This window comes from Mycteria americana, chromosome 15 (genome assembly GCF_035582795.1).
Source record: "Mycteria americana isolate JAX WOST 10 ecotype Jacksonville Zoo and Gardens chromosome 15, USCA_MyAme_1.0, whole genome shotgun sequence".
Classification (NCBI taxonomy): Eukaryota; Metazoa; Chordata; class Aves; order Ciconiiformes; family Ciconiidae; genus Mycteria; species Mycteria americana.
The window spans coordinates 5,101,837-5,127,951 of record NC_134379.1 but is presented as its reverse complement, the minus strand read 5'-3'; the positions used below and the strand labels follow the sequence as shown (position 1 = coordinate 5,127,951).

The window sequence follows — 26,115 nt, the reverse complement described above, 5'->3', positions numbered from 1 at the left end:
ATTGTCCTCTGCAATGTATCTGTTCCTCAGATGATCCCCTTTTATTTAGTGTGTCATGCTCACGCTTAATGCTTTGAGAAAGAAAAGAGGAATTCATTCCAAGCTAACCTAAACTAAGTTAGACAGTGTTGCTGTGTTTGCTATTTTCAGGAAATTATTACAATCAAGGAGAGATTCGTAAGAAAGAACTGGAACAGAGTTGTTTTCTTCTGGGGATTCCTGCTTCCGATGTAACAGTCGTTGATCACAGGTAACTGGTTTTCATTTATAGCATAATTTTATTGCAGTTTTTAAATAGGGGGTGAAGTTCACTTTAAAGTTCAGTGAAAGCATACTGTGTCATTCTAAAAAGTCTTGAGGAATCTCAAAAAAATATATTTTTTAGATATCTTTAGGTATTTTTGTTAACTCTTAACATAAATCTAATTAACGCAGAAGACAATTCAAGTGTATAATGGGGATCGTAATCCCTAAATTAAGCTCTGTTGATACAGCATTTAGAATAATCATAACCATACTTGTTGGGGTCTGGCACAATGTGTTTGGGCAGCATGATCACATTTTGTTACACTTGTTGCAGTGTTATACAATTACAAATTCTCTGAATTGCATGTGGCAGGTTTGTCTGTAGGCTAGTCTTTACAGGGTTAGTGTGGAATTCTGTTATATTTATAATCTGGTTTAGTCCTGGCTAAAGAGAAAAGTGAATTGCAGTATTAAAGACAGTCCATAATAACATGACAGTAAGATTCTTTCAAATTAAGCCATGATTTCTGTTTTTCTAAGGTGTGATGTTGTTTTCTTTAGTTGTGTATAGATACAAGGGTAGGTGATAAAGCTGACACTTCTTTGTTTTGGGATTAAGTCGGGAACTCTCTTCTGGGAAGGTGATTTAACACTTTGAGTCCATGAAACTCAGAACTAACATTGTAAAGGCCTCTTAAATTGCCCAATCACTGTCTATGTAGGGTTGATAGGAGCTGAACTAGATATTAATTGCTGGGAAACATGGTACAAGTGGTTGTTTCAATTGTAAACAACTATCATACAATCCATAAAGAATATTTTTGTTTATGAAGAAATAACTTTAATAGCAACATATTGATTTAAAGCCACGCCAACTAGAAAAGTCAGAGTTGAAAAAAATCTGGCTCCACGCAGGCCCTTTTCCCATGAACATATTTTCCCTTAAGCTAAGGCAACAGAAACCACAGTCCAGAATATGAATCTTCTTGAGTTCTTTGCTTTTTTTAGCTTTAGGTTTCTCTCCAAGTTTTCAGCTTACTTAGGAAAACAGCATAGGAGTTGTTTTTCCTTTGGAATGAAAAGAGATGTTTCTGTTCGCTTCTCATGAACTGGTTTTGGATAACTTCAAGTTTTGTAGTACAATCATATGACAATGCCCAGAACATTTTGGGGAGGGATAAGGAAAAAAGCTGCTAAGCTTTGCTAAGCATAAAGTCTGCTCAATGAACCATCTTTTGAAATTATCACAGAGCCCAGAAGCCTACTGGCCTTTCATCCTCTAACACAATGTGAGGTTGGTTAGTATGTGATGCAAGTTTCCCGATACTGCTCAGTCATGCCCCAGCGTACACAATCTGGAGGACTGCTTTTTGCAAGTAGTACTTTGGTTTGCTCTGTAGGACGGTGAGGGCTATTTCAGACAAGTAGCTTGGATCGTGCCTCTTTATTACTTTCATTACTAGTATTACACATATTTATGTAAGTAATGACTGATACATTATTTCCCCCAGTGCCTGAAAAGACAGATCCATCTCATCGCCCAGAGCTTCTGGGCATGGACTAGAATGTACAACATTGTTCTAAGAAACAGGTTTAGATTTGAGGTCTTTATCTCTGAGGTTAGATTGCTGTGAGATAACTATCAAATTGTCTAACTTTGTTGTGCATTCAGTGAACTGAAGAGAAGTTCTTGCTGAATATTGCTCAGAGCTTGTTTACACAGTGAAGTTAAGTGTGTTTACAGTGCATTATTTACTCTGCAATAACTCACCATGTGGATGCTCTTTATGAAAAACATCTGTGGATCAGGTGTTAGCAAAATGGTAGAGGATCAGGAATAATTTCTAGATGACACTGAATTTTTAGAGTAGCTAATTTTTAGAGTACTATTTTTCAGTGGTTTAGACAAAGCACTGGGGCGTAGGGTTCTTGAAATTTACTCAAAGTTCCTGGATTCCTTAAGGTCAGTAGCTTTCCTATGCCTCTGTTAAGACTTCTGTAATTTACAGATTGTACAAAAATATTTGCCAGTATGGCATGATGTGAAACTTGCTAGATTAATACGTTATCTACTGCTAGATTTCCATGTAAATTCATGTCTATGCAATACAGTTCAGGAGGCTGTTCCTCTTTAGCATTTTGTCTTCCGTAGGCACTGTTTAAGATCAGAGCCCTTTGGCTTTTTTTGTTCCCTTCCTAACTCTTCAGAAGATAATTTGCCATCAATGTAAAGCGCTAGCACATTGCTTAAGGACTGCAGCTGGCATGCTGCCCATCTAACATTTCTTATACAAACACTGGATGCTTTGCGTTATCCAAGCTGCAGACTTGTATTTTGGTAAGGAAAGCCCAAAGGATTGCTAGGTCTGGATCTGCTCCAGCCATTGTAATGTGGAGCTGAGTCATGCTGCTTCCTCTTTCTTTGCATGATCTACAAGTGAGTGAGTAGAATTTTCAAGACGTAAAAGGGGAAATACATCTGAAAAGTAAGGTGATTGACTTGCTGTGTAATCTCACTTGGCCAGGCAGGTATAAAATCAACGTGACATTTTTGAATTGTGTGTGGACTTGTAAAGAGATAGCTTCAGTCAGTTAGCCTATGATGAAATCTGCGTTAAAGACCAATTCCTTCTTAAGCAGTTCCTTGTCTTAAACAATGACTCTCTCAAGTATAGCCAGGATTCCTAGGGCAGGACTAGTTCAGTCTCTATCAGACAATGGCTTTGCACTGATTCTTCAGCTGGTGTTTGATGTTGTTACTGTGTTTGTTACCTCAGTTAAAGACAACTCAAATCTTCTGCACAAATATGGTCCCAAACTGTATCCACACTTCAGCCCTAGAGATTGGAGGTCCACATGAATCTTCCACAGAAAAGTTCTTTGCTGTGGAGGGCATGTCCAGGAGTGGAAAGGGGCATGCATTACCCTGCAGCACCCAGTTACTGTAGGTGAGCAGATGGGCATGCAGACAGCCTTTTCCAGACTAGTTTAGATTACAGCACTGGACTCTTCCTACTTGTGAACAGTACAGGTCAGGCACCAGATTTGCAGAGGTGTCCCCTGAGCGGTCATGTGATTATCATAGCTCCAACACTACACCAACTGAACAGCTGCTTTTAAGAGAGAAAAATTTTGCAGTCTGCTTTTGTAACCATTCCCACACTAGGCTTAATACTTGGAGCAGCCCAGCTCAGAACTAGGATTTGTATTGTTCAAAGTTAATTTCTGTACTGTCGCAATTATTCCTGCTGCTGTGTGAGGGAGGAGTAGCAAGAGAGTGGGGTCTGAAACTCATGTAAGATAAAAGTCACTTCATTAATTATATAAATGGTAATGTGAACTCTCTACTTTTGGTAGATTTTTATCATCTTATGTGCTGCAACAATGGACTTTTTGTAGCTGTAAAGATGAGAGATAATTTGTTTTATCTACTGTGCCATGATACCAGCTTAATTTTCACAAAGACTGGTATAGTTCTACAGATCTACAGTGAATGTAAAACGAGCATAGCTAAAATATGATTGGTATAGATACCTTTAATGCAAACACAGACTAACTCAACTGACAAATCTGCTACAATGATATGTCTAAAATAGTAGGTAAATGAGATGCTGGACATTTCTGTGGTGGCAGAAGGGTCTAATTTATAAAGTGTTTGGTTGTGCTGCAAACAAAAAGGGACATCCATTTTCACCAAAAGTTCTGTTGTTCTTTAGGTATGCATTAGACTTTGCCGGATTTAGCTTAAAGTTTAAATTGCTCTGGTAACGTATGGGCAAATGATCCACTCAAAAGACGTGAGTACTTGCAGAGCAGGGGGGAACTCCCTCCATCTTGAGAAGAACAAGTCTGAGTAACTGATTTGCACTTGACATGTGGCAAAGACAAGGTTCAGCTTAGCAAGAGGAGATCTTGTAAAAAGTGAGTCCTGCACTATCATAAAACACAGAGGTGGTTTCTCTTCCATTCTCTTTAGACTATGCAGAAAAGAATGCTTTAGTAGCAATGTGAAGAGAAAAAATATTCAGTTAAGAGCTGCTTTGGGTGCTGTTCTTTGATGTGGCACTGCTACATGTTTTCTTGGTTGTTGCTCTGTCTGGTCTTCTGAACATAGTGAGATGAAGATGCTCTGGTCTCCAAAAACAGTTATCAGGTCACAAGTCATTGCCGTGGTTTTGGACTTGTAAGTGTACTTTGTTGGGAATTTACTTATAGCTGAGAAAGCAATCTGTAACTAATTAATCCTTAGAATACATGCTCCTGAGCTAGAAAGCTCTCTCTCTTGGTATATGAAAAACCAGGAGTCAGTATCTAATTGATCTAATATTAAGAGTCAGTTAAGCTCCCATTAATGTTGGGCACATCTGCCAAGGCTGTGGCTGTCTAATAGTCTGTAACATTACACGTAAAGAGGAGGTGTTTTCTGAGCTGTTTTCGCTTTCTGAAGAGAACAAGCAAAAAGGAAGCCCAAATTACTCTTTTTTTCTAATATCTGTTTTGGGTTCATGGAAAGATAAGTGTTAGGCATTTTACTGCAGCTTCTGAAGCTTTTGTGCACAGTTGTACTGGACAGAAAGTAAAACTGACGATTTGCATCTTTAATATGACAGAAAATATTTGGCCTAAGTTTGCACTGCAAAGAAAATAATAGCCAAGATTTGTGTAAACTAGAAAACTTTCCATTCACAGTACAAAGGCTTACTGCAAGTAGTGTTACATCTGTTTCCAAGTTTCCATGGAAATTGCACTCCATTTGCTTTTTTATTATTATTATTTCACTTAAATCCAAAAGGGCTCTGATTAGACAATGCACAGGAGAGAGGACATCTGCCCATGCAGAATCACAGGCTATCTGCAAGTTTTTTATGAGGCTGCAGAGAGGCTCAAATTATTTTTTTTCTTTTTTTTTTGTATAATAATTCTTTACTGTTGGGCTTGTTTTTCCCTGCTACAAGGTAAATAGGCTTTATTGCACTTCCTCATGTTTAACTTCTAACGAACTTCCTTCCATGAGCTCCCCATGTCAGAGAAGTGAGTCTGTAAGGTCATGGGAAAAATATATCCTTAAATAAATAGTGTGTGTGTCTGATTGTGATGATCAGAAAGATATAAAAACACTCAGACCCTTCTGAGAATGAAATATGTAAGTGGAAATTTGAACCTTTCTATTACAATTTAGGAACATATATACAGACAGTTAAGAAGTATATCCCATTGATCCAGTTCGGTTTTACTGTACTTAAGTGGTTTGTTGATGGCTTTATTGATTCGAATACAGGGTGCTAAGCTATATGAATGAAGATGCAAGCTATATAGTGAGAATATGTACTGCAGTTAAGAAAGCTTACCTGAAAACTGAGGGCACTAGGAAAAGTGCAGAGATAAAATGCTGGCCTCAGTAAAGTCTGGTGGCAAAGCTATCAGTGATTTCATACCAGTTTCTGACTCATTCATTTGCAGACCTGTGTTGTCTTGCTGAATGGGATTTAAAAAAAAATGTATTTATCTTACTTTTGTGTTTCTGATCAGAAAGGTGGTATTATTCCCAATGTTTCTCCTTTCCCTGTTCCTATAATTCATATTTTGGGATCAGTATTTAATAGTTTTAATTCTGCTGCAATAATTGTGGTAATTAGTTACATTTTGTCTTCCTAAGTTCCTTGTGGTACTATAGTTTGACATTTTATTTTATTGCTAATTCTAAAGAGCTGATCTATGTGCTGAGTAAAATTGCTGCCATGCTTTATTCTAGAAGAGCTGCGTATTTCAGTAATGAGTGAAGGGATTCTCTTCATCTTACTTATCCCAGCAATGCTGTAATGGCCTTTATTTTTTGCAGAATTTTCTTTAATTAAGAATGACATCTGTGGGACCAGAAAATCTTAAATGCAAATTGGTTGCACATTCAGTGTGTATTACAGGGAAATCTACATACATCTTTTGAATCAGTCAAACATACTCATAATCATCCTGAATACTAACATGCTTTACCACTACAAGAAGGCATGAAGCCTTTGTCAGTCAGGTGGGTATCTTGATGTTTATGTAATCACTGTAACCAAATTTCACTCCTGTTTAGTATAATTCTTGAAATTTAAATTGTTTTCTTTCTGAGAAGACAATAAAATATTTGGCCACCTATTTTTCTTTACATTTCTAAATAAACAGATAATTTTTCCAAAACGTTTACCACATGGCAGCTCATGCTGATTTTTTAGGACATCAGAACACTTTATAAAAAGGCTTGTATCAAAGTCTGCCTTCCAGCTTCTGCTTTTGTGTGTTGCTCTATGCAATAATTTAAGAGGAAATTCTTCTGGGGATTGGGATGTCTCTCTGCCCTCCAGGAAAGCTGCTTTCTGAAACAACAGCTTGTATTGCAGTAAGTTAGGTTTAGCTATTTTGTCCTAAGTTAGATATTTTCCTCAAGAAGGAAATCTGCCCTTTTGCTTCCCTGGGGCTTCTGTGAACCAGGTCCTTTCTCAGCTTTCTAGCATAATTAACTTCCTTGCTGTACAAAAAGGGGGAAGGGTCTGTGGTGAAAGGGAAAATGATCCTTTCAGTGCTAAAGGGGCATGTCCCCCAGATTACCTCTGTAGAGCAATGAGCAATGGTCCTTTTCAAAACATTCAAGGATTCTCCTTCAGATGTCAAGAGAGACCTGTCAAACCACGTCAGTGAAGTCACAGCAGGGTTTGATTAAGAGCAAGAGTCTGGCCAGAGAAGCCAAGGGCTCTGAATAAATGCAAGGGGAAGTGAAGGAGTACTGCTAAAGGACAAAATGTCGTTATGGAAATCAAATCAAAATATAAGCACTGAGATTTATACTTTTAATACTGAAGATTATTTTAGCAGAATAAAAAGCATGAAAGACTGATCTCAAAACATGAAATATGAGACTAGGGATCCCAGCCATCCCCCAAAGCTGATGCAAGTTTGATTCAACTTAAAAAACATCAGCACTGGTAAGCTGATAGGAAAGAAATAAGGCTGTGCATAATAGCTGTGTTTCAGGAGTCTGGGAAAACTGACTAGGGCTCAAGACAGGGAAATGCACTAGAACTGGGACATCCACTAGAAGTCCTATTTTTTTTGTTCTTTCTTAGTTCATAGCTTCAGCAATGCGTTTTACTATTTTTTTATTAACGGCTTTGAAAAGTCCCCCACGTACGTTAAAGACAGGCATCTTCTCTGGAGCAAAGAAAGCTTCAGTGACCCATCCTGAATTTGTGGGTGGTTCATGTCCCAGCTGTGCCGTCTCCTGGTAACACAGATATGCTGACTGGAGCGATTCTGTAACTAGACCGCACTTGTACCGCACTGCACTTGTGTCCATGCAGAAGGAAGTGTCTTTGGGTTTGCTGGTTTCCAGTATAAAATTCAGGGTTTCATATGAAAATATTTTGGGTGGACTTTCTTCATGATGCTAGTAAGCTACCAACATAGAAAGATAACAGTCTTTCTATACATTAATACAATTAAATACGATTTAATACGATTAAACCTATTTTCAAGTTATACCCAAGAGTCCCCTTTTAAACATGACAAATTATAGTAACCTATTTATTTTGCCAGTTACACAGTGGAACAACACAGTGTGTTTTGCCAACAGACACCCTGAGGAACTAATGGAGAATGACAGGCGTTTCTCCTTCGACCCTGGAAGGTTCCCTGCTTTGATAGCCCAGCAACATCTCTGTTGGTCACTCATTTTAACCTGCAGCTGCAAATGCCTTGCTGTTAGTTATAGGCAGACTGGGGTCTTTTATCAGTGAAGAGAAAATGGTCAACTCTTTTCCTTAAAGAGTAATAATTATACCAAATAGTCACAGTAAGTTAACCAAAGAGGAGGAACAAACAGAAAAAAATCTAGCATGGATTCAGCTTAAGCTTTTGAATCTCTGCATTCCTCCCAGCTTACTCAGGGAAAATATATTCCTGTTTCTACTGGGAACACTCTTAAAAGCCTTCTCACAATAATGGATTGGGCGTTAACGCCTTGTTCACAAGAACTGTGTGGTTTCTTTGTGTGTTCTCATAATCTTATTTTAATTGTAGCTACAGTACAAAATGTTGAGTGCCTCAGTTAAAATAAAGCTGTGAGATCTGAGGCTATGACATGCTTTGGAAACATCATCCAGTTGCATCTGCAATGGACTTGCATTTTCTGCATGTCAGGTAATTACTGTGCTGGAAAAAAGAGGAAGGGGATTTGCAGCCTCTCTTGGTCAAAATCCCCTTTGGGATTCAGTCTAGAGAAGTGCAGTTACATCCATTTCTGCTTTTCCTAAAGGTCAGGATCCTAGGTGTACTAGGTAGCTCCTGCAGTTAGTGTGTATCTGTACTCACCCTTTAGTTGGAAGTAATTGCAGTAACTTCCCTGAGGTTGCCTCAGTCTCTGGGAGATGAGAAGTTTCAGTGTGTCCAGGGGCCTCATGACATTCAGTTGTTGGTTTATGCCTGTTCCCTTCATCTAACTTTGCTAGTTCGGACAGTCACTAGAAAATTTATGGAATAATCAATATCTGAGTCTTGGGAGCAAGGCTTTTATTAGGCTCATTAAGGACAGAATGTTTCCAATTACAAGGCATAGTGTCAAAGGCTGTCGGATCACTTTAAATGCCACGATATGCTGTCTCGCTGAATGCCAGCGATATAATTCTCATTTCTTGAGTTCGTTTTCAAAATTTCCGTTGAAGTCAGAAGGCATCTCCTATGCTGGCAGCTAGTAAGAGAACATAGGAAGCAGTGCATACAGTGCCTGAGGGATGAGTGGGAAGCAACCCCTTCTATGGCAGACTCAAAGGGTTGAGTTGATGAGCTGCAGAAGTAGGGTGTCCTTGAGGCCTTTGGGACAGGACCATGGGGTGAAGGAAATTCCTGAGAATTTCGCCTCCCCCTAAAAATAATTGCAGGGCATTCAGTGGGGGCCTTTCTGTTTTTTCTATATAAGAAGACAGTGTATGGATAGAAAAAAAAATTTGCTTTGTGAATGTCACTCCTGAGTAATAAAAGGAGATTAGTTACTTTCATGTTGATTGAAGTATTTTATTTTTCGTAGGAACAGCAATGTTTGGACTGCAGACACTGTAAAGACTCAATGGAATTTTTGTGAGGATATAGACTTAACAAATCCTGTGGTTTTATACAACATGTTTTGGGTCTACATCAACCCAATTCTTCCACATAGGTGGTAGAACTGGTGGTAGAACTGAATCTTGGACATCTTAATTTCTTTCTTTCCTCAGAGCCACCTTCTGGTCCCATCAAAATCAGTGGGTGTTGGCCATTGACTTCAGTGGGACCAGAAATTGTCATTGAAACAGTAAACAAGAGAAGACAAAGTCTTGTTTAAAAAAATGTTAGTATGGGGAAAGTTGGAAAAGCAACCGTACAATGGATGTTGTGTAAAATGTGTTTTCTCTTAATGACCTTCCAGTTCAGATTGGCTCTGTTTACATACAAATCAAAAGCTGGTTTGTCTAACTGCCAGCACAGCAAAACTCAGTCTGAGATCTGAATATCCAGCTGTGCCTTTTGCCTCCGACATCCTCCCAGTAATAAAAGTTGTGTGGCTGGGATTTGGCTAGAATTGCAGATGTGTGAGCCAGAATTGAATTCAGCCTGCTCTTCCTCTGCAAGACAATAGAAGTTAAAACTTGTTTGTGTCAATAAAATAAGCATATACAACTCATAATCCCTCAGGGACCAGATATGATGAATAAGATGCCTTTTTTCCATCATCACATTTCTAACGCTGACCAATGTTAGTAATAAGTCTGTGAGAACTCAGACTTTTGTCTTCCTCATTTCAAAGTTGGAGCAGAAGCTTTTATGGAGTTTATCTGTGAAGATGCAGCATCCAGAGAATAGACATAATTATGACAACCTTTGCAGAGCTATCTACTCCAGGTTCTTTGTTCTTCACTTTCAAACTCTCTGAAGGGTACACTATGTTAAGCACTGTCTTTGCTCTGTAAGCCTGTACTCTCTTAACAGCTTCCCTGCAGACTGACAAAGTGACAGAGACAGTAACTTCTTCACAGGTAAAATGGTACTGGTAGCATGCCTAATAGTTATCACTTTTCTGTTTCAATCTTTTCTCCAATGGTATGTTAGTAAACTAGGCTGCTTTGTGTAGTGGAGGCTCTCAAACTTTGCCTTGCAGAGGTTTCTATTTGGTAGCTTGTCAGGAACTTGGGTGCTGTACCTTGTGAGACAGATGCTAGTGGAGCGTGTAGCGATGGAGAGGTTTCAGGTCCTGGGGTACTGTCTGGATGTAGGCAAAGCTGTCTCAGTTCGTAAGGGAGCAGTGCATGATGAAACTGTATGTACTGCAGCATCTTCTTTCTTCTAATGACGGTGAAAGCTCTGGCTGCAGTATAGAGCTCTGTTAGCAATGTCACTTGCAGGTTGCACTTTGGCCACCTCATTGTAAAAGACTGCTTGTAAAGCTATATAGCAGTTAGGCATGGCATTTGCTACCTCCACTTTTTCCATTAATAAAACCCTATTTGACAGATGATTGAAAGCTCCTTCAGTTGACAGTATCGGTGTGGACCAGCAAAGGTGTTCCCAGCAGTCTAGAATCTGAGGCTTCCCAAATGCTTCTAGCTGACTGCAGTGGGGTGCTGTTCTGCAGCAGCATGATGCAGGGCTGCCTTTTGAAGCATCCTACAGCAAGAGAATTCCCATTTGTATTTTCCTCGCTGAGTTTGTTGTGACATGCCCTGTTATTTTTGCATTCTGTGTCCATTCTGAAGTTCCCCCAGGCATCCCTTCAAATGAAACATTGCATCACTGAGGAAGTGAAGCCATTAAAAGTGAATGCTTTCACCAAACACTTGGAGCAAATACAATCAGCTCTCATCTACCAGAAATGGACTTGAAAGTTGACATTGCAAAATTTGGGAAGAACAATAGTCCTTTCTTGAGTGGTTTGATGCAGTGTTTCAAAAAGCTGAGCTGTGCTGTTTTTTTGCCTCATCATGAATGAAGGTTTTATATTTGCATAGAGCAAATATAGAAGGGTTACCAAGCAAAGTAGTTAGAACATGGAGCTTCACACTTCAAAATCCTTTTGAAGGAAGAGAAATTTTATGTTCTCAGCTGAACTCTGCTAAGGTCTCTGACCTTCTCTGTGTTTTACTTTCACCTTCTAATAATCCTGCCTTTTTGCAGAGCTGTGGGGATGGACCAATTACTGTTTACATACTATTCTCGTGGTGTGAAATGCTGTATAAGTGTTAAGGATCATTATTAAAGTTTTCCTTGCTAGTGAAAGGGTTAATTTCTTTCTCCAAAGAAGGAGATCTGATTTAGGTTTGGCACAGGAGGAGGGAAGACAGAGGATTTTGTTCTGCAGGAAACTAGGTCAGCAGGTTTTTATTATCGTGCTCGACAGCCCAATGTGGTTTGCATTTAGGAATGAACTTGGTTGACATTGTGTATGGTCGATTTCCTCTTCCCAGAAAGCAGGCCTCAGACATCGCTCCATACATTATGGCTTTCCCAAATTGAATGCAAGAGAATATTTAGCTGAAGAAGCTCAGGCAGTTGCGAGTTTGTTAGATACGTTTTTAGAGCTGTCTGTCAGGAGTGCCTCAGGAACACAGAATGAAGTCCAAGATATTTTGGAGAGGAGGAACAATAGGTCTGGAATCTTTTCAGTCACTGCAGTGCATCAGCATCACAGAGATCTTCATTGTTTTACACCCCATCTACTGATGATTGTTCTTATAGCCTGTAGCATTGTTTGGTTTTTGTTTGGATGTGGTCAGGTTCTGGTCTTGGTCCTGCCAAAGCAAATTTGGAGTAATTCCCCTGCTTTCTCTGAAGCTACTGCCGTGTGTGGCTGAGATCACAGTGTGGTCCTGCAGATAACCTTTAGATGGGGAGTTTTCCATTATAACTTTTGGACCATCATGACTGATAAAAGATTTGAATAATCCAGAATCTTTTTCACATCTTCCAGCTTTCTTGACCATATACCCTGGAGCATATTCTTTTCCTGGGCAACTGAGAATAGATGTCTGTGTTCTTTACCTCTGCCTATTGAAGACCAAATTGTGGCAGACATCACACATGTTGGAGAATTCAGGCTGCCTTTCTTTACAGATTATTTTGACTTTACTGAATAATGAAAATCCAAATATTTATAACTTAAAAAAAAAATCTACTTTGTTTTGATTGTAGGGATCAAGTAAGGGTGATGAAGCTTAGAAAGGCTATTGGTAACGTCTAGGAAAATTTCTGAGTAATAGGATTTAAGGCTGAGCATCTATTTCCAGTTTTATACTCTTGTTGTTTTATGGACTTTAATGTGAGTTAATGACTCTTCAGCATAATAAAACCATCTAATTCTGTCCTGTTCTAGTCTTTATTCAGTTCTGGCATCGAGAAACCCAGACATTTTTGCAAACCAAGTTTGGCTTTTAAAGCTGAACAAGGAAAATACAGGCAATACTGAGAAGAACACAGTGGTAGGTTGCCAGCAATTCCTGGAAATAATGGAGTTTCACAACTGTTCCCTGCAGATTGGACATTTAGGGAGGAAAAATATCGTTGTGGCTTACATGGACAGAATAATGAAAATGCAAAGTCTGTTGAGAAAGTTTATTATGGTAAAATTCAAATGCCATTCTAGGGTTTAAACCAAAGAGCAGCATATCAAATGCCTCAAAATGATGACAGCATAGAAATAATACAGGTCAGAAAATTGCATACGGTCTCTCCTGAACTTGCTTTTAATGTTGTGTTAGGCTATATATTTTAGTTGTCCAATGCCTTTGAATTTTTAAACAGTCTCAGCTGCAATAACTGTGCTCATATAATCATCTTTTGAAATATGAACATGTTAAACAGGGATGAAGAAAGTTGGTATTTCTGTAATACTCTTGTGCTCTTACACTGTTGGCATCTGTGACTGAGAGCCAAGAAAACGACAGTGCATGTCAGAATGAGAGGCATAGAGACGACTTGTAGCAGGCAGACACGTACACACAATAAACATCCAAGCTGAGGCAGCAGTTTGAAAATTGCCTTCTACATAACAAAAACAGAAGGGGTTGTAGGAGAATCTCCATCCCCATTCAGGGATGACAAATTATTTCATTCAAATTCGTAGCGACTCAGGTAATGGCACTATGTTGCTGAAAGACTTGGGTTGTATTCCTTACTCCCTAAATTGAACTAAGTTGAATTAAACTCTTAGCTCAAGAAATGAGGAATGGAAGAGACTCTCTCTCTCTCCTGTAGTGGCTCTCCAGAATGTATATTATATCTCTTGAGGCTGTCAGCCATGTGAAGCTTTTGGGATGTGACTTCTAGGATAAAATAAGTTCGGTCATTCTTGCTGTCAATAAAAAGGGTAAAATCCTACTTTTTTATAAAGGCTTTTTCTTCCCCAAAAGAGTCCAGAAAACATGACAAATTATTAGCATATCAGAGCTGTCACTGAAAATACAGTAGCTTCTGGGTTGAAATAGCAACTGTTAATAGGACTCAGTAATGCCACGTGTATGAAAAATGTCTGCTGCTGTATATTTGTGCTCTTTCAGATGAATGGACTTGAGAGTTTCCAGACTGAAAATGAGGTTGATAATGCAGAAGAGCCATGCATGTATGTCAGTGAATGAACAGATGCTTGCAGAAGGCTGTGGGATAAACAGATGCCGAGTAATGCTGGTGTACGAAATAAGCCATTTGTGCCCATTTGGGAGCTCTGCTGCATTTAGGATGAAGCCTGTAGGATGCAGCCTGCAAATTTAAGTAGGTTATGATGTTCTCCCCTATGGCTGGGGTTAGAGGCCAGTCCAGTTAACTGCAGAGTAGTCACTTTGTGGAACAAACATGAAGGCATTAAATTAAAATCGTCTTTCTGAGAGCAATGGCTTCATATGGGTGCATTTCTTGTTTTTAAATGTAACCCTATCTTTACCAATTAAAGTAGCTATTTAATGGTTAGAATATGATCTCTGAGCTATAAGCACAAACCCTGTTTATTCCTTCTGTGGGATAAAATATATTTAGTCTTGCTTTATTTGTAGTTCTTATTCCTTCTTAGTGTTTTAACCAGTAATTAACCCTATCTGTTGATAGTTGTTGACAGCTGGGAACAGGCTGACAAGAATGGTGCTTTTTATTCTGCAGTAAGGAGGGAACCATGCCGGGTAGCTATCCTGTGTCTGTTTCCCAAAGCCAGGTAGCCATCTCTTGGGGCAACGCCTGTACCAGGAGAGAGGGAACAGCAATCTTCTCAAACATGGCTGCTCACTGCCGATCTTTTCTGAGTTGGTTGGTTGATTAATTTTATTGACAACTTCTTGCAGGCAAAAGGTGCCAGACTGAAAGCACTGGTAAACAGTAGACATAGGTCCCACGCAATATTACTCACCACAGAATAACTCTACACACCAGTGCATGTTAGTACACTTTGTTGTTGCTTCAAATTGATTGCTTGTATCTGCAGGAAGATTACTGTCCAATGTGATACAACTTTTGGCCTCTTTTCTTGGATGCCAATAAGAAGATTAATTAGAACAGGGCTAAAAATGTATTAGTATATAAGGGAGATACACTTTTTCCTGTGCTGCCTCGTCCCTTATTCCTTCCCAATCCTTTATGCATTGTGCTCAAAGAGATACTGTAGAGCAGAGTTGAAGACCCTCTGTACAGAGTCCTCATACAGCTTCCGCTACGTTTAGTGCTCTCGGTATCTACAAGGAGGTAAGGAAGGACTTTTTGTCTCCATCCTCATATATCCTTATTCCAGGAGAACGGATATGCTCTTGCAAGAGCAATCTGGAGCAGTGCTCTGCCAGCACAGGATGTTTGATACACAATGCATTCAATACCCCCTCCTACAGCAGCTCATTCTGTTGATACTTGCAGTATCCTTCCACAGTACCCTTGCTGGGGCCTTCACACAGCTCACAAGTGATCTCTGGCTCCACGGCAGCTATAATACTTGAGTAATCTCCAGCCAGTCTTGGCGGTTGGACTTTCCCAGTGACCTGTATTAACCAGAAGTGTCTTGGGAGGTTTCCCAGTTCCACCATTCTGCTTTTGGTGTTTACAGCTACAGTAACTCCTGACATTTATACCCAGCTTGTGCTCTGATTGCTGCAGCTTGGTGCCTGTTTGCACATGGGGCCTTCTGATAAGGGAGGCATTTGACCTTTCTATTCTTAACCCATTAACATTTAGAAGAGCTGCTCTCCTCACCTCTAGAGGCTGTGTTCCTCCCCCTCCCCCCAATATCCCTGTTCCTGCCAGATAAGATTACGCATGGGTTATATATTGATCTAAAAGCAGAGTGCCAAATGCAGCCCACACCAGTTCAAGGGCAAATACTGAATCCATATGAGTGAGTTCACATGCTTCGGTTCAGTAGTGGAAAGATAACGACCAATGCCTCTTTTTGCCCTCTCAGCAGAACCTGAGGGCAAAGGCAAGGGTATCAGTTCTTTATTGTACCAGTAAAATGAACATCATGGCTACAGTAGGTACCAGTCCAATTTGCTGATGCTGCATCTTTGTGCTGTTTCCTCTTCTTCATCTGCACTTAAACTGATGAAGGGGTTGAAGCGATTATTACACACTCATTTGCTTGAGGCTGTGTATTCAGTAACCTGAATGTGGAAATGAGAGCTAAGATTCCTTTGTTTTAAGCCAAGCTAGCTCAACGAATACTGCACTGTGGCACTTGAACAAATCTCTTCACCTGTGCGTATGTATTTCTCAGTTTTTGAAAGTGGGAACCTATTAGCAACCTAGTGAATTATAAATACTGAAAACTATTATGGGAAAGTGGCTATATCGACAAATGTATATAGCCATTTACAGTCAAATACAAAGTCAGTCATTCTTTGTTAAAAATTAGTCATTGAAATATCTCCAGATGAAACTCTTGGGCACACTTACAAGCTGACTGTATGAAGTGACACTAAGAAGCTCTTAGGGCATAACTGCAGATAGCCAGTTAAACATCAGCTCCCAGTGCCATAGCTATCACACAGGTTGTGAATGGGACTATGTGAGCAAGGGAATAACAGATAGGAGTAAGGAGATGTTATTGCCTCTTCACATATCGTTCGGGAGTCTCTTGTTCTAGTTCAGTATCTAGTTCTACTTCAGTTAGAAAGTCTCTTGTTCTAGTTCAGTTAGAAAGGCAAAAGCCCAGGTAGAACTCAATCTGGTCACTGTTGTAAGAGATAATAAAAAATGTTTTTACAAATACGTTAACAACAAAAAGAGAGCTTAGGAGAATCTCCCTCCTTTATTGGATGCAGGGGGGGAACATTGCCACCAAGGATGAGAAAAAGGCTGAGGTACTTAATGCCTTCTTTGCCTCGGTCTTTAATAGTCAGACCAGTTATCCCCTGGTATTCAGCCCCCTGAGCTGGAAGACAGGGACAGAGAGCAGAATAAACCCCCCATAATCAAGGAGGAAGCAGTTAACGACCTGCTATGCCACCTGGACACTCACAAGTCTATGGGGCCAGATGAGATCCACCCGAGAGTACTGAGGGAGCTGGCAGAGGAGCTTGCCAAGCCACTCTCCATCATTTGTCAGCAGTCCTGGCTAACAGGGGAGATCCCACACAACTGGAGGCTTGCCAATGTGATGCCCATCTACAAGAAGGGCTGGAAGGAGGATCTGGGGAACTACAGGTCTGTCAGCCTGACCTCAGTACTGGGGAAAATTATGGAGCAGTTCATCTTGAGTGTGCTCAACAGGCATGTGCAGGCCAACCAGGGGATCAGGCCCAGCCAGCATGGGTTCATGAAAAGCAGGTCCTGCTTGACCAACCTGATCTCCTTCTACAACCAGGTGACCTGCCTAGTGGATGAGGGAAAGGCTGTAGGTGTTATCTACCTGGACTTTAGTAAAGCCTTTGACACTGTCTCCCACAGCATTCTCCTAGAGAAGCTGGCAGCTCATGGCTTAGGCGGGTGTACTCTTCACTGGGTAAAAAACTGGCTGGATGGCCGAGCCCAGAGAGTTGTGGTGAATGGAGTTAAATCCAGTCGGCGGCCAGTCACAAGCGGTGTTCTCTAGGGCTCAGTTTTGGGGCCAGTCTTGTTTAATATCTTTATCAATGATCTGGATGAGGGGATTGAGTGCACCCTCAGTAAGTTTGCAGATGACACCAAATTGGGTGAGAGTGTTGATCTGCCTGAGGGTAGGAGAGCTCTGCAGAGGGATCTGGACAGGCTGGATCGATGGGCCGAGGTCAATTGTATGAGGTTCAACAATGCCAAGTGCCGGGTCCTGCGCTTCGGTCACAACAACCCCATGCAACACTACAGGCTTGGGGAACAATGGCTGGAAAGCTGCCCGGTGGAAAAGGACCTGGGGGTGCTGGTTCACAGCCAGCTGAACATGAGCTGGCAGTGTGCTCAGGTAGCCAAGAAAGCCAACAGCATCCTGGCTTGTACCAGGAATAGTGTGGCCAGCAGGAGTAGGGAAGTGATCGTGCCTCTGTACTCGGCACTGGTGAGGCCGCACCTCGAATACTGTGTTCAGTTTTGGGCCACTCGGTACAAGAAGGACATTGAGGTGCTGGAGTGTGTCCAGAGAAGGGCGATGAAGCTGGTGAAGGATCTGGAGAACAAGTTTTATGAGGAGCGGCTGAGGGAACTGGTGGTGTTTAATCTGGAGAAAAGGAGGCTGAGGGGAGACCTTGTCGCTCTCTACAACTACCTGAAAGGAGGTTGTAGTGAGGTGGGTGTTGGTCTCTTCTCCCAAGTAACTAGCAATAGGACGAGAGGAAATGGCCTCAAGTTGCATCAGGAGAGGTTTAGATTGGATATTAGGAAAAATGTCTTTACTGAAAGGGTGGTCAAGCATTGGAACAGGCTGCCCAGAGAGGTGGTGGAGTCACCATCCCTGGAGGAGTACAAAAACGTGTGGACGTGGCACTTCGGGACATGGTTTAGTAGGCATGGAGGTGTTGGGTTGACGGTTGGACTAGATGACCCTAGAGGTCTTTTCCAACCTTAATGATTCTATGATTCTATGATCCTGGTATAAAGTCTACATTTCCAAAAGGATGTCGATGTTTGGAAAATACTTGGGAAACAGTCACCAGAATGATGAAAGATGTGGAAAACAGGCCTAATAATGGATGTTTAAGATGCTTGAGTTATTTGCTTTATCCATGAGATCACTTGATAGTGATACAGGAGGATCGACATGGGGAAGAGATTTGTTGGATGAGGTCTGTTGAGATGTTACATAGCATGTTGTATGAGAATAATGACCACAGTGGTCCCTGCTGGCTTTAAAAATCTATGACGATGATAACTACAATCAACCATAACAATTAATTAGCTGGCAAGCCTGATTTTCCACTGCAAAACCAAAAGCCACTGGAGCAGGATGGATAAAAAATTATTGCAATTATTAATATTTTATTATGTTAAATTAAATGGTTTAAAATAAAACATTGTGATTTAATGTGCATTTATGACCATCTGTACTGAGAACTAAGCTTCAAGTAGTCTAATAAGATAACTTACATGAAATTAGAGACAGACAGTATGCTTTTTCCTGCCAATGTTTAAGAGAAAGTAAAACCACTGAGTTGATGTAGGCCTCTGACTAAGCACTAGACTTTTTTAGAGTGAACGACGACTCCATTTTAGTTGTCTTATCCTACCTAATTCAGAAATTAGGTAATTCAGAGTTGAGAAGCTCATTCAAAACTGAAGGAGGAAAGCTTTTTTTCATCTTGTGGTCTGTGAATAAAAATAGATGTGAAAGTCTGTTCTACTAATTGCTTAGATGCCTGAAGAGCATGTGTGATCCAAAACCAACTGCTTTATCTTCTTAACTACAGTTAATATTGTCTTTGTTTACTAGATCTGTTAGCTTTTAATAGTATGTTTTGGTAAGCTTTTCCATATATTTCTAGATATTCTAATATAATTTACCCAGTTGTTAGAAAACCATCATAAAATATTGCTTTAATGACTGAACTCCAGCTTCCATCTCAACTCAAAATTGCACAAACCATGAATAAAAATTCATTTAGTGGGGAAAAATACATCACTCCCTGCTTGTTAATACAATAAACTGTAAAAATTAAATTCTATGCTTAGCTATAGAGTTGTTTAGAAATAATTAAATCACTTATTTAAAATGGGTAGGTTGAAATCAACCTGTCCTGCACTGCAGGCAGAGGTAGGTAGGAATTTTGCTGTTTATGTACTGCTGGATTGATCCCAGCATTTGTGAATTTCCTTGGAAGTGAAAAGTAGCACATCATCGCAGGGATCGTTGCTGCCCTTACCACGTCGGTGTTTGAGTTTGCCTGTAAGGCAGTCACTGTTGTAATGTCAGAAACAATCACTGGCCATTTGAGCAGCCTAATTGAGAGAGACAAGGCATAGGAACGGAAATGCTCTCTGCCAGTGCTTCTAGAGATCCTGATTTACGTGGCTGGTTTTCTTTTTTTTCTTTTTTCTTGGGTTTTTTTTTCCTCTCTTCAAATGTTCCATGAAGTAAATTTTTTATCAGTGACTCAGAGCAAAAGAAAATTTCAGATTTTTGTGATAAGATATCAGATGTCTGGGCAAGCCTTCAACTTAAAATGTTTTTTTGGCTTATCCAGTGTAGTGTACATGCTGAGATATGAGTGTGTGAGCCTCTAGTAATGATTAAAACACCAAAAGCATGGACATAGGAAGTGATAAAGTATTATGTAGGAGAAGATTCATCATTTTTGTGACTTTGTTTAAAGAAAGCCCAGATGTTGGAGTAGATATCTACTGAATCAATCATTTTCTAAGCCACGGATGACCAGAAAATTAATTAAAAAGAAAAAAAAGAACGATTAGAGAAGTAAACCTGCAGAACTTAATGTTTAAACAATGTAGCCCAGACTAGTTTGGCCTTAAAGTGATCTGCATTAACAGTAATTTATTTGGGAATGTTTAACCCACAGGATGTAAATTCAAGAGATAGTCTTGTTCAGTGGTTACAAAGACTGGGAGACAGGATTGCTCCAGTTTGCTTCTGCTGCTGAGTGTGTCAGGAGAGACAAGTTCCTAAGCAGAGCTCCAGTAAGGAACAGAATTTTTGTCATTGACTGCGGCGGTGCCAGGATTTTCTGTCCTCTCCACGTCACATTATCCCCATAACTATGCCCATAATGTCTGTTACACCTCAAAGGGAGGACAAGGTGGCTGCTGGGTCACATGTTTAGAGAAGACTTGGAGATCTTTCAATGAAAGATGTGATGGAGTGGCATATTTTTTTAAAGCATTCTCTATTCATCTCTTATTCAGCAGAGACAGTGAGAAATTCTGAAAGGATTGTCCTCCCTGAGATGAGAAGGAGGGGTATGTGCTTTGCTGTGCAGGGATATTGCCGTGCAGGGATAACTCATGAGGGTCCCCAGAGCCATACTGCTGCGTTAGCGCAGCCCTGTGCCCAGATGAATTAGCCCTGCCTCTCAGCTGGATGGATGAGGGTGAGAGCCGCTCTGTGCTGATGCAGCAAGACTGCTTTTCTTGCAAGAGCTAATTATGCCATTAGTGTGCAGATCTCTGCACCTCCCTTCTTTGCGAGCTTTTTATGTATTCTGTGTGGTCTTGTGTGTCTGAAGCAAGGCAGGCTCAGAAGATGTTAATTTAGATATACTTCTGCTAGCAACAGGTGACAACAGAAATAAAATACTTAAGAATACTTAGACTTGCAAAACAGCACCAGGGTCAAGGTGCTTTCTAACAGCTCAATAGAAACTCCTTTAATAATACCTTATAAACTTTCCTGGTTGCCTAGCCTATTTACAGTCCTTGTCCTTACCCCTAATCCATTTCAGAAGATGTGTTTCCATTTTGATTCAGAGATTGCCCGGCAGGACATTTGTCTTAGCACACAGGGACAGCTGTATCGATAGTCTCTACAGCCTCAGGGCGTTATAGGCTCTCTGTAATCAGATGAGACCTGTACATGCTTCAGTGCCTTAGCAGTGAACTGAAACAACCTTTGTCTGTTTGGGATGATAAAGGAAGTGACCATGTTTAGAAATTTGGCAGTCATTTTGTGAGATCCTCTAAAGGATATATAAACTGCAAAACCAAATGAAGGTCCAGGAGACTGTTTTACTGTAGCAGTTCATCAGGCAGCATGAAAAAAGTCTGGTGTTGGAGACATACATACAAGAAGTGCTGATGATTTGAAGTTAACTTGTAAAAAAATGTTGAGTAATTTTTATATACTGTCTATCCCCTAGATCCCTATCGAGTGTTATGGTTTTACAGCTGTACCTATCTATTTTCTGAAATGTTTCTTTTTCTTCCTTTGTGCTGTGTGACAGAGGTAAATATGCAACTCTTTCTATTTGAGGAATCCTAGGAGTTACTTGTAACAATAGTACATAAAAGTTAGACAGAAATGGGAGTTTTAAACTGCTAGCACACCATTTAAAATGCAGTTTGCATAGCAATAGCAATGACCAAATCCCTGTTGAATACTAGCCAAGAGTATCTATTGGTGTGTTTTATTCATGCAGTGTGATAGTGCAGTTAATTCAAGTCTATATTGATTCTATTTATTTCAATTTAGAAAACATCTCCACTGAGCATTCAGTGTAATTATTATAAGGACAAAGAGCAACATTTAGGACTGACAGGCACGCATATAAATACAAATCTTTTGCAAAACATTGTCATACTGCTTCTCCTAGGAGAACAAGTCAGACTTAAACAGAAGCAGATTCTGCTGTCAAGGTTCTTGCTGAAAATGCCCTTCCTCCAGCTCCCTTATGATTACATCAGGGGACCATTTGTTTTAGTGTCTCAGATGATCTCCACAGCTGCATTATTGTACAGAGAGAGAAAAAGACAGGCTTTAAGGTAAACAGGTTTAAACACACTTAATAGGTAAAACATGCACTTTACATTGTACCTTGTCACTAACAGACTGTCAGGAGAGATCCTAGGGTATTGACACAGTGTAAATAGGTGTTTATAACCTGACTGCTTCTTGTGAACCATAGGGAGTGCATAGGTAATAAATACAAACAGATCTGTGGTACACAGGACATAGTAAATGGCTGTAAATTACTTGGTTGTCACAGGTATCTACACAGTCAGAACTGTTTGAACGCTTAGGCAGGCCAAAGGTTGTGAACGTGAGACACACAAGTTTGAGAAAGTCCATTTAGTGAAGGAACTAGCTCTGCCACTTGTTGCAATTGTTTCCTTCTGCTTATGATGATTAAGTCACACTGCTCTGGTCAACCCAGGTCAACCACAATGTTACCAAGACAACTAAGTAAATCAGTCACTGTCCTTGAGTATTGCCTGCCACAACCCAGAGTGTTGCCAGCGTTTGAATATGGCAGTGTGAAATGGCTCACAGTTCCTTACTCCAGCTTTGGCTGGATGTTGGAAAGGTGATGTGATGGAACAGAACCTCAGTTCCTTGTACAAACAAGCTCTTGATACAGCTGAAGTGCTGTTCAGGTCTCCTCAGCAGCAACAACCAAGATGGATCAGATAGATACTCAAAACTGGACTGGATGGGACCACACAAAGATTCCAAACAGCACAATATGTGCTTGGCCATAATCTCTCTAACATGCCAGAAAAAGAAAGCACTAGTAAGGGGCTACAGGTACTACCTACTTCTTTAATCAGTTTCAGGAGGGTGTTAGGGCTGCAGGTAGGTAAAAGAAGGCTGGTGGGGGAAAAAAGTCTAATCATATAAATCCCTGTAGTACATTTCCTCTTAGATGATCTGTGCTCTGTAATTATATTGCCGAAGAAGCCTTTCTTCTTTTGAGTTCACGTGAAAGCTAAATGGTTTTATTCCCTTTGGCCTTAGTTCAATCAGTTTACATGAAATTAGAAAGTTTTTCATTTCCAATATAAGCTTGAATTAGAAGTTGGTGGATGCAGTACTTCAGATTAGAGCAAACTGTTAAAAAGAATACATTCCTTAAAGCGACAGTTGCTAGGTTGGGATTACATTTAACGTAACCCCACCACCAAACAGGAATTTTGTTTAAGAGAACCCAACCCACCAACAAAGAGTGCCAGCAATCCAGAATTTCCAACATATAACAACTATGAATAGAACAAGCTACTCTGTTAGGAGGTAAGTAATGCTGACAAATTGTTAAAAAATATATAGGTATTTTCATTATAATGAGTAAAACAGTGTAAAAGATACTCAATATGTCAAAGTAGTGGGATGGGATTTACTAGTTTGCTCACGGAGTTTACTGTTGCTCTTGATGGAGACACTGAAGCCAATTTAGAGCACTTTAGATCATTTGTTCTGTAGGAAACTTAGCTGTTTTGATGATGCAACATCAACTTTTTAAAAAGGAGAAAACAGAACTTGCTGAAGCAAATAGGAAGCGTATGTTTTCATTTGTCACAGTCACCTATTTTCCTAATGTACACTAGATTTTGCAAATTTGGATGGTGTTTTATGACCCATAATCTCACTTTTATTGCACGAGAGATCGGGAACAAGGGAAATGAATGCTTTGCTGGACATCGTTGAGCATCTTTTGCCTCCTGTAGCTTCTTCAATAAGTTTTGGTTAAAAGGAAAAAAATATTTTTACTGCAGTGCAGGAAACGGAAACAGTTTTTTAGAAACTGAAATGGGATTTGGGATGAATATTTTGTTATCTGATCCTTCTGTACCAACTGAAGCATTAAATGAAAACAGTTTGATTACAGTTCCATGCCAAGTCATGCCCTCTCTTCTAACAAGTCACATATTAACTCTCTAATTGTACCTGCATACTCCTTACACAGTAATTTCAATGCCCTCTCATTTCAGCGTTGCAATCTATTTCTCTGCAATTACTATTTGCATTGAAATAATTCAATTCATTACATAGCCTTCCCTCCATGCGCATGTTCTACATTCTTTATAGTTTTTGTGACTGTAAGCTTAACAAATCTTGTCTGAGTTATGTGTCATTTTCTCTTCTTTAATAGTTAATATTTAACTGAATTTTGTTAAGTGTGTAAGTGTTCAGTCTGTTTTCAGATGAAGGATGAATGCTTTCCTGTAAATCAGTTTTTAAGTCTTCTGAGCACTGAAAAGCCTGGCAAACAATGCTTGAAAGAAGCAAATTTTGTGCTTATTTTGGGGTACAAAATGGCGGGGGATAAAAGGGTGCAATTCACAATTTAAGTTGGATGTATTCTTCATTAAGTCCATTCTACTTCAAGTCATTACATAGCTTCAGCAAGACTTAAACCCTTCCTTTTGGAAGGAAGGGTCACATCTGTAATAAATTATGGTCTCTCTTATTTAAACAGTAGCATTGTTATAAATATTTTCTTCCTGTATTTCTTTTTCATAAGCCAAATACTCAGCATTTCTCTTATTCTCCTAAGTAGCCACATGACGGGCTGCCAAGGCTGGTTTATCATTTGCCTTGGAAAAGACATCATATAATATTGCAAGATAAAACACTGGCAGGCGGAGGTTTGATCTGTGGGGAAAAGAGGTAAGGGGGTTGCAGAATTTGTGCTAATAGATTGAGGCTTGAATGGGAGTACTACATGCAGAGCTCATACACAAATACCAGAGAATCCAGCCTGTCTTACCAGTAAGGGGCAGAGAACAGTTTATTGCAATGATCCTGTTTTTGCAAAAATGAGACCTGAGTCACTGATTTCATTTGAACTTTTTCAGTGCTTAGATTTTTAGCCACACCTAACAAATTTCCTTTCAATGGTTTTTATAAAACATTTATATTTGGATGTAGGTATAAATGTGGATGAACATCTAGCTGTCAAAGGGAGTTCTGATATCAAGGCATACCTGCTTTTCAGTGCTGTATCTGCAGGGACCATTCTTGTTACAATTAACTTGTCATCATAGCAAAGAGATCCATACAACCTCTTACTGGGAATAACAAGGTTTTACTGGACAATGCAGTATTTCAGGGCAAGACAGGAGTTTATGTAGACTGCTCCTAAGTAACAAGTACATAAGGAAAAGCAGCCAAAAATATTGCTAGAAACAGTCACCCGGGGCTGTGTCATACCAATGCAGTCCAGAGCACAATTAGGTGATGCAGAGGTCAACTGACCATGGACAGGTTTCGGGGGGTACTTTTAAGCAGCTCCTATGATGTTGGTGTAATGGTGGATAATTTTCAACTGTTAATGTGTTTTCTGCTCAGTCCAAGTACCTAGGAATATATGAGACTCTGCAGAGCACCTATAAGAGGCCTGTTGAAAAATGGATTGTTATTTGCTCCAGGCAATAAAATGTATTCCTGGAGTGAGTGTGGGTGATGCCACACTGGGCTGCGGCCGTGCTGCAAGCCAGGAGCTCACATGCTCCATTCTAGGCTCTGCCCCTGACTCAGCTCTGTTGCCTTGGGCTCTCTAGGGAGAGCTAACTGAGCTCTTAATTCTCTCATTATAAAATGTGGAGGTTATTACTTGCTTACTTCCCCATACCAGCCTCACAGGGGGGTCAGTTAATGAGCATCTGTTAATGTGTGGAAATAAATGGTGTAAAAGTGCTGAAGTAGTAGTAGTAGTCCTGCTCATACAGTGATGGCATGGCTGCAGGTTGGTAATCTGCAGCTTTTTCTTACAGGATTGTGCTGTAAGGTTATAATAACCATTTTAGCAAGGTGCCTGTAGAGCACAGCTTCCATGTCTCCAAGGCACTCCCTGTGCCCCCGGTACTTGTAAGGTGCTCCAGAGCCCAGGACTGGGACTCCGTGCCAGCGCAGTTCTGTGCCATTGGAGGAGTTTCGTGCACCCCCATGTAACCCAGGTACATGCAATTCATAGCATGCAGTGCTTGATGAGGGTGTTACGTTCCCAGCTCCAGTTCATTATCCCCACTCATCTGCCACTCATTAAG

At 40.2% G+C, this 26,115-nt stretch overlaps 1 protein-coding gene across 3 annotated transcripts in view; it reads left to right on the top strand.

Annotated features, from left to right (window-relative positions):
* Window positions 1-26,115, top strand: part of PIGL (phosphatidylinositol glycan anchor biosynthesis class L) — a 76,532-nt gene that overhangs the window by 4,714 nt on the left and 45,703 nt on the right. For 2 of the 3 annotated variants that reach the window (XM_075518332.1, XM_075518330.1), the window contains exon 2: window positions 127-250. In XM_075518332.1, the coding sequence (XP_075374447.1) occupies window positions 127-250 (124 nt within the window). The remainder of the gene's footprint in view (window positions 1-126; window positions 251-26,115) is intronic. The other variant, XM_075518331.1, reaches the window with a different exon arrangement.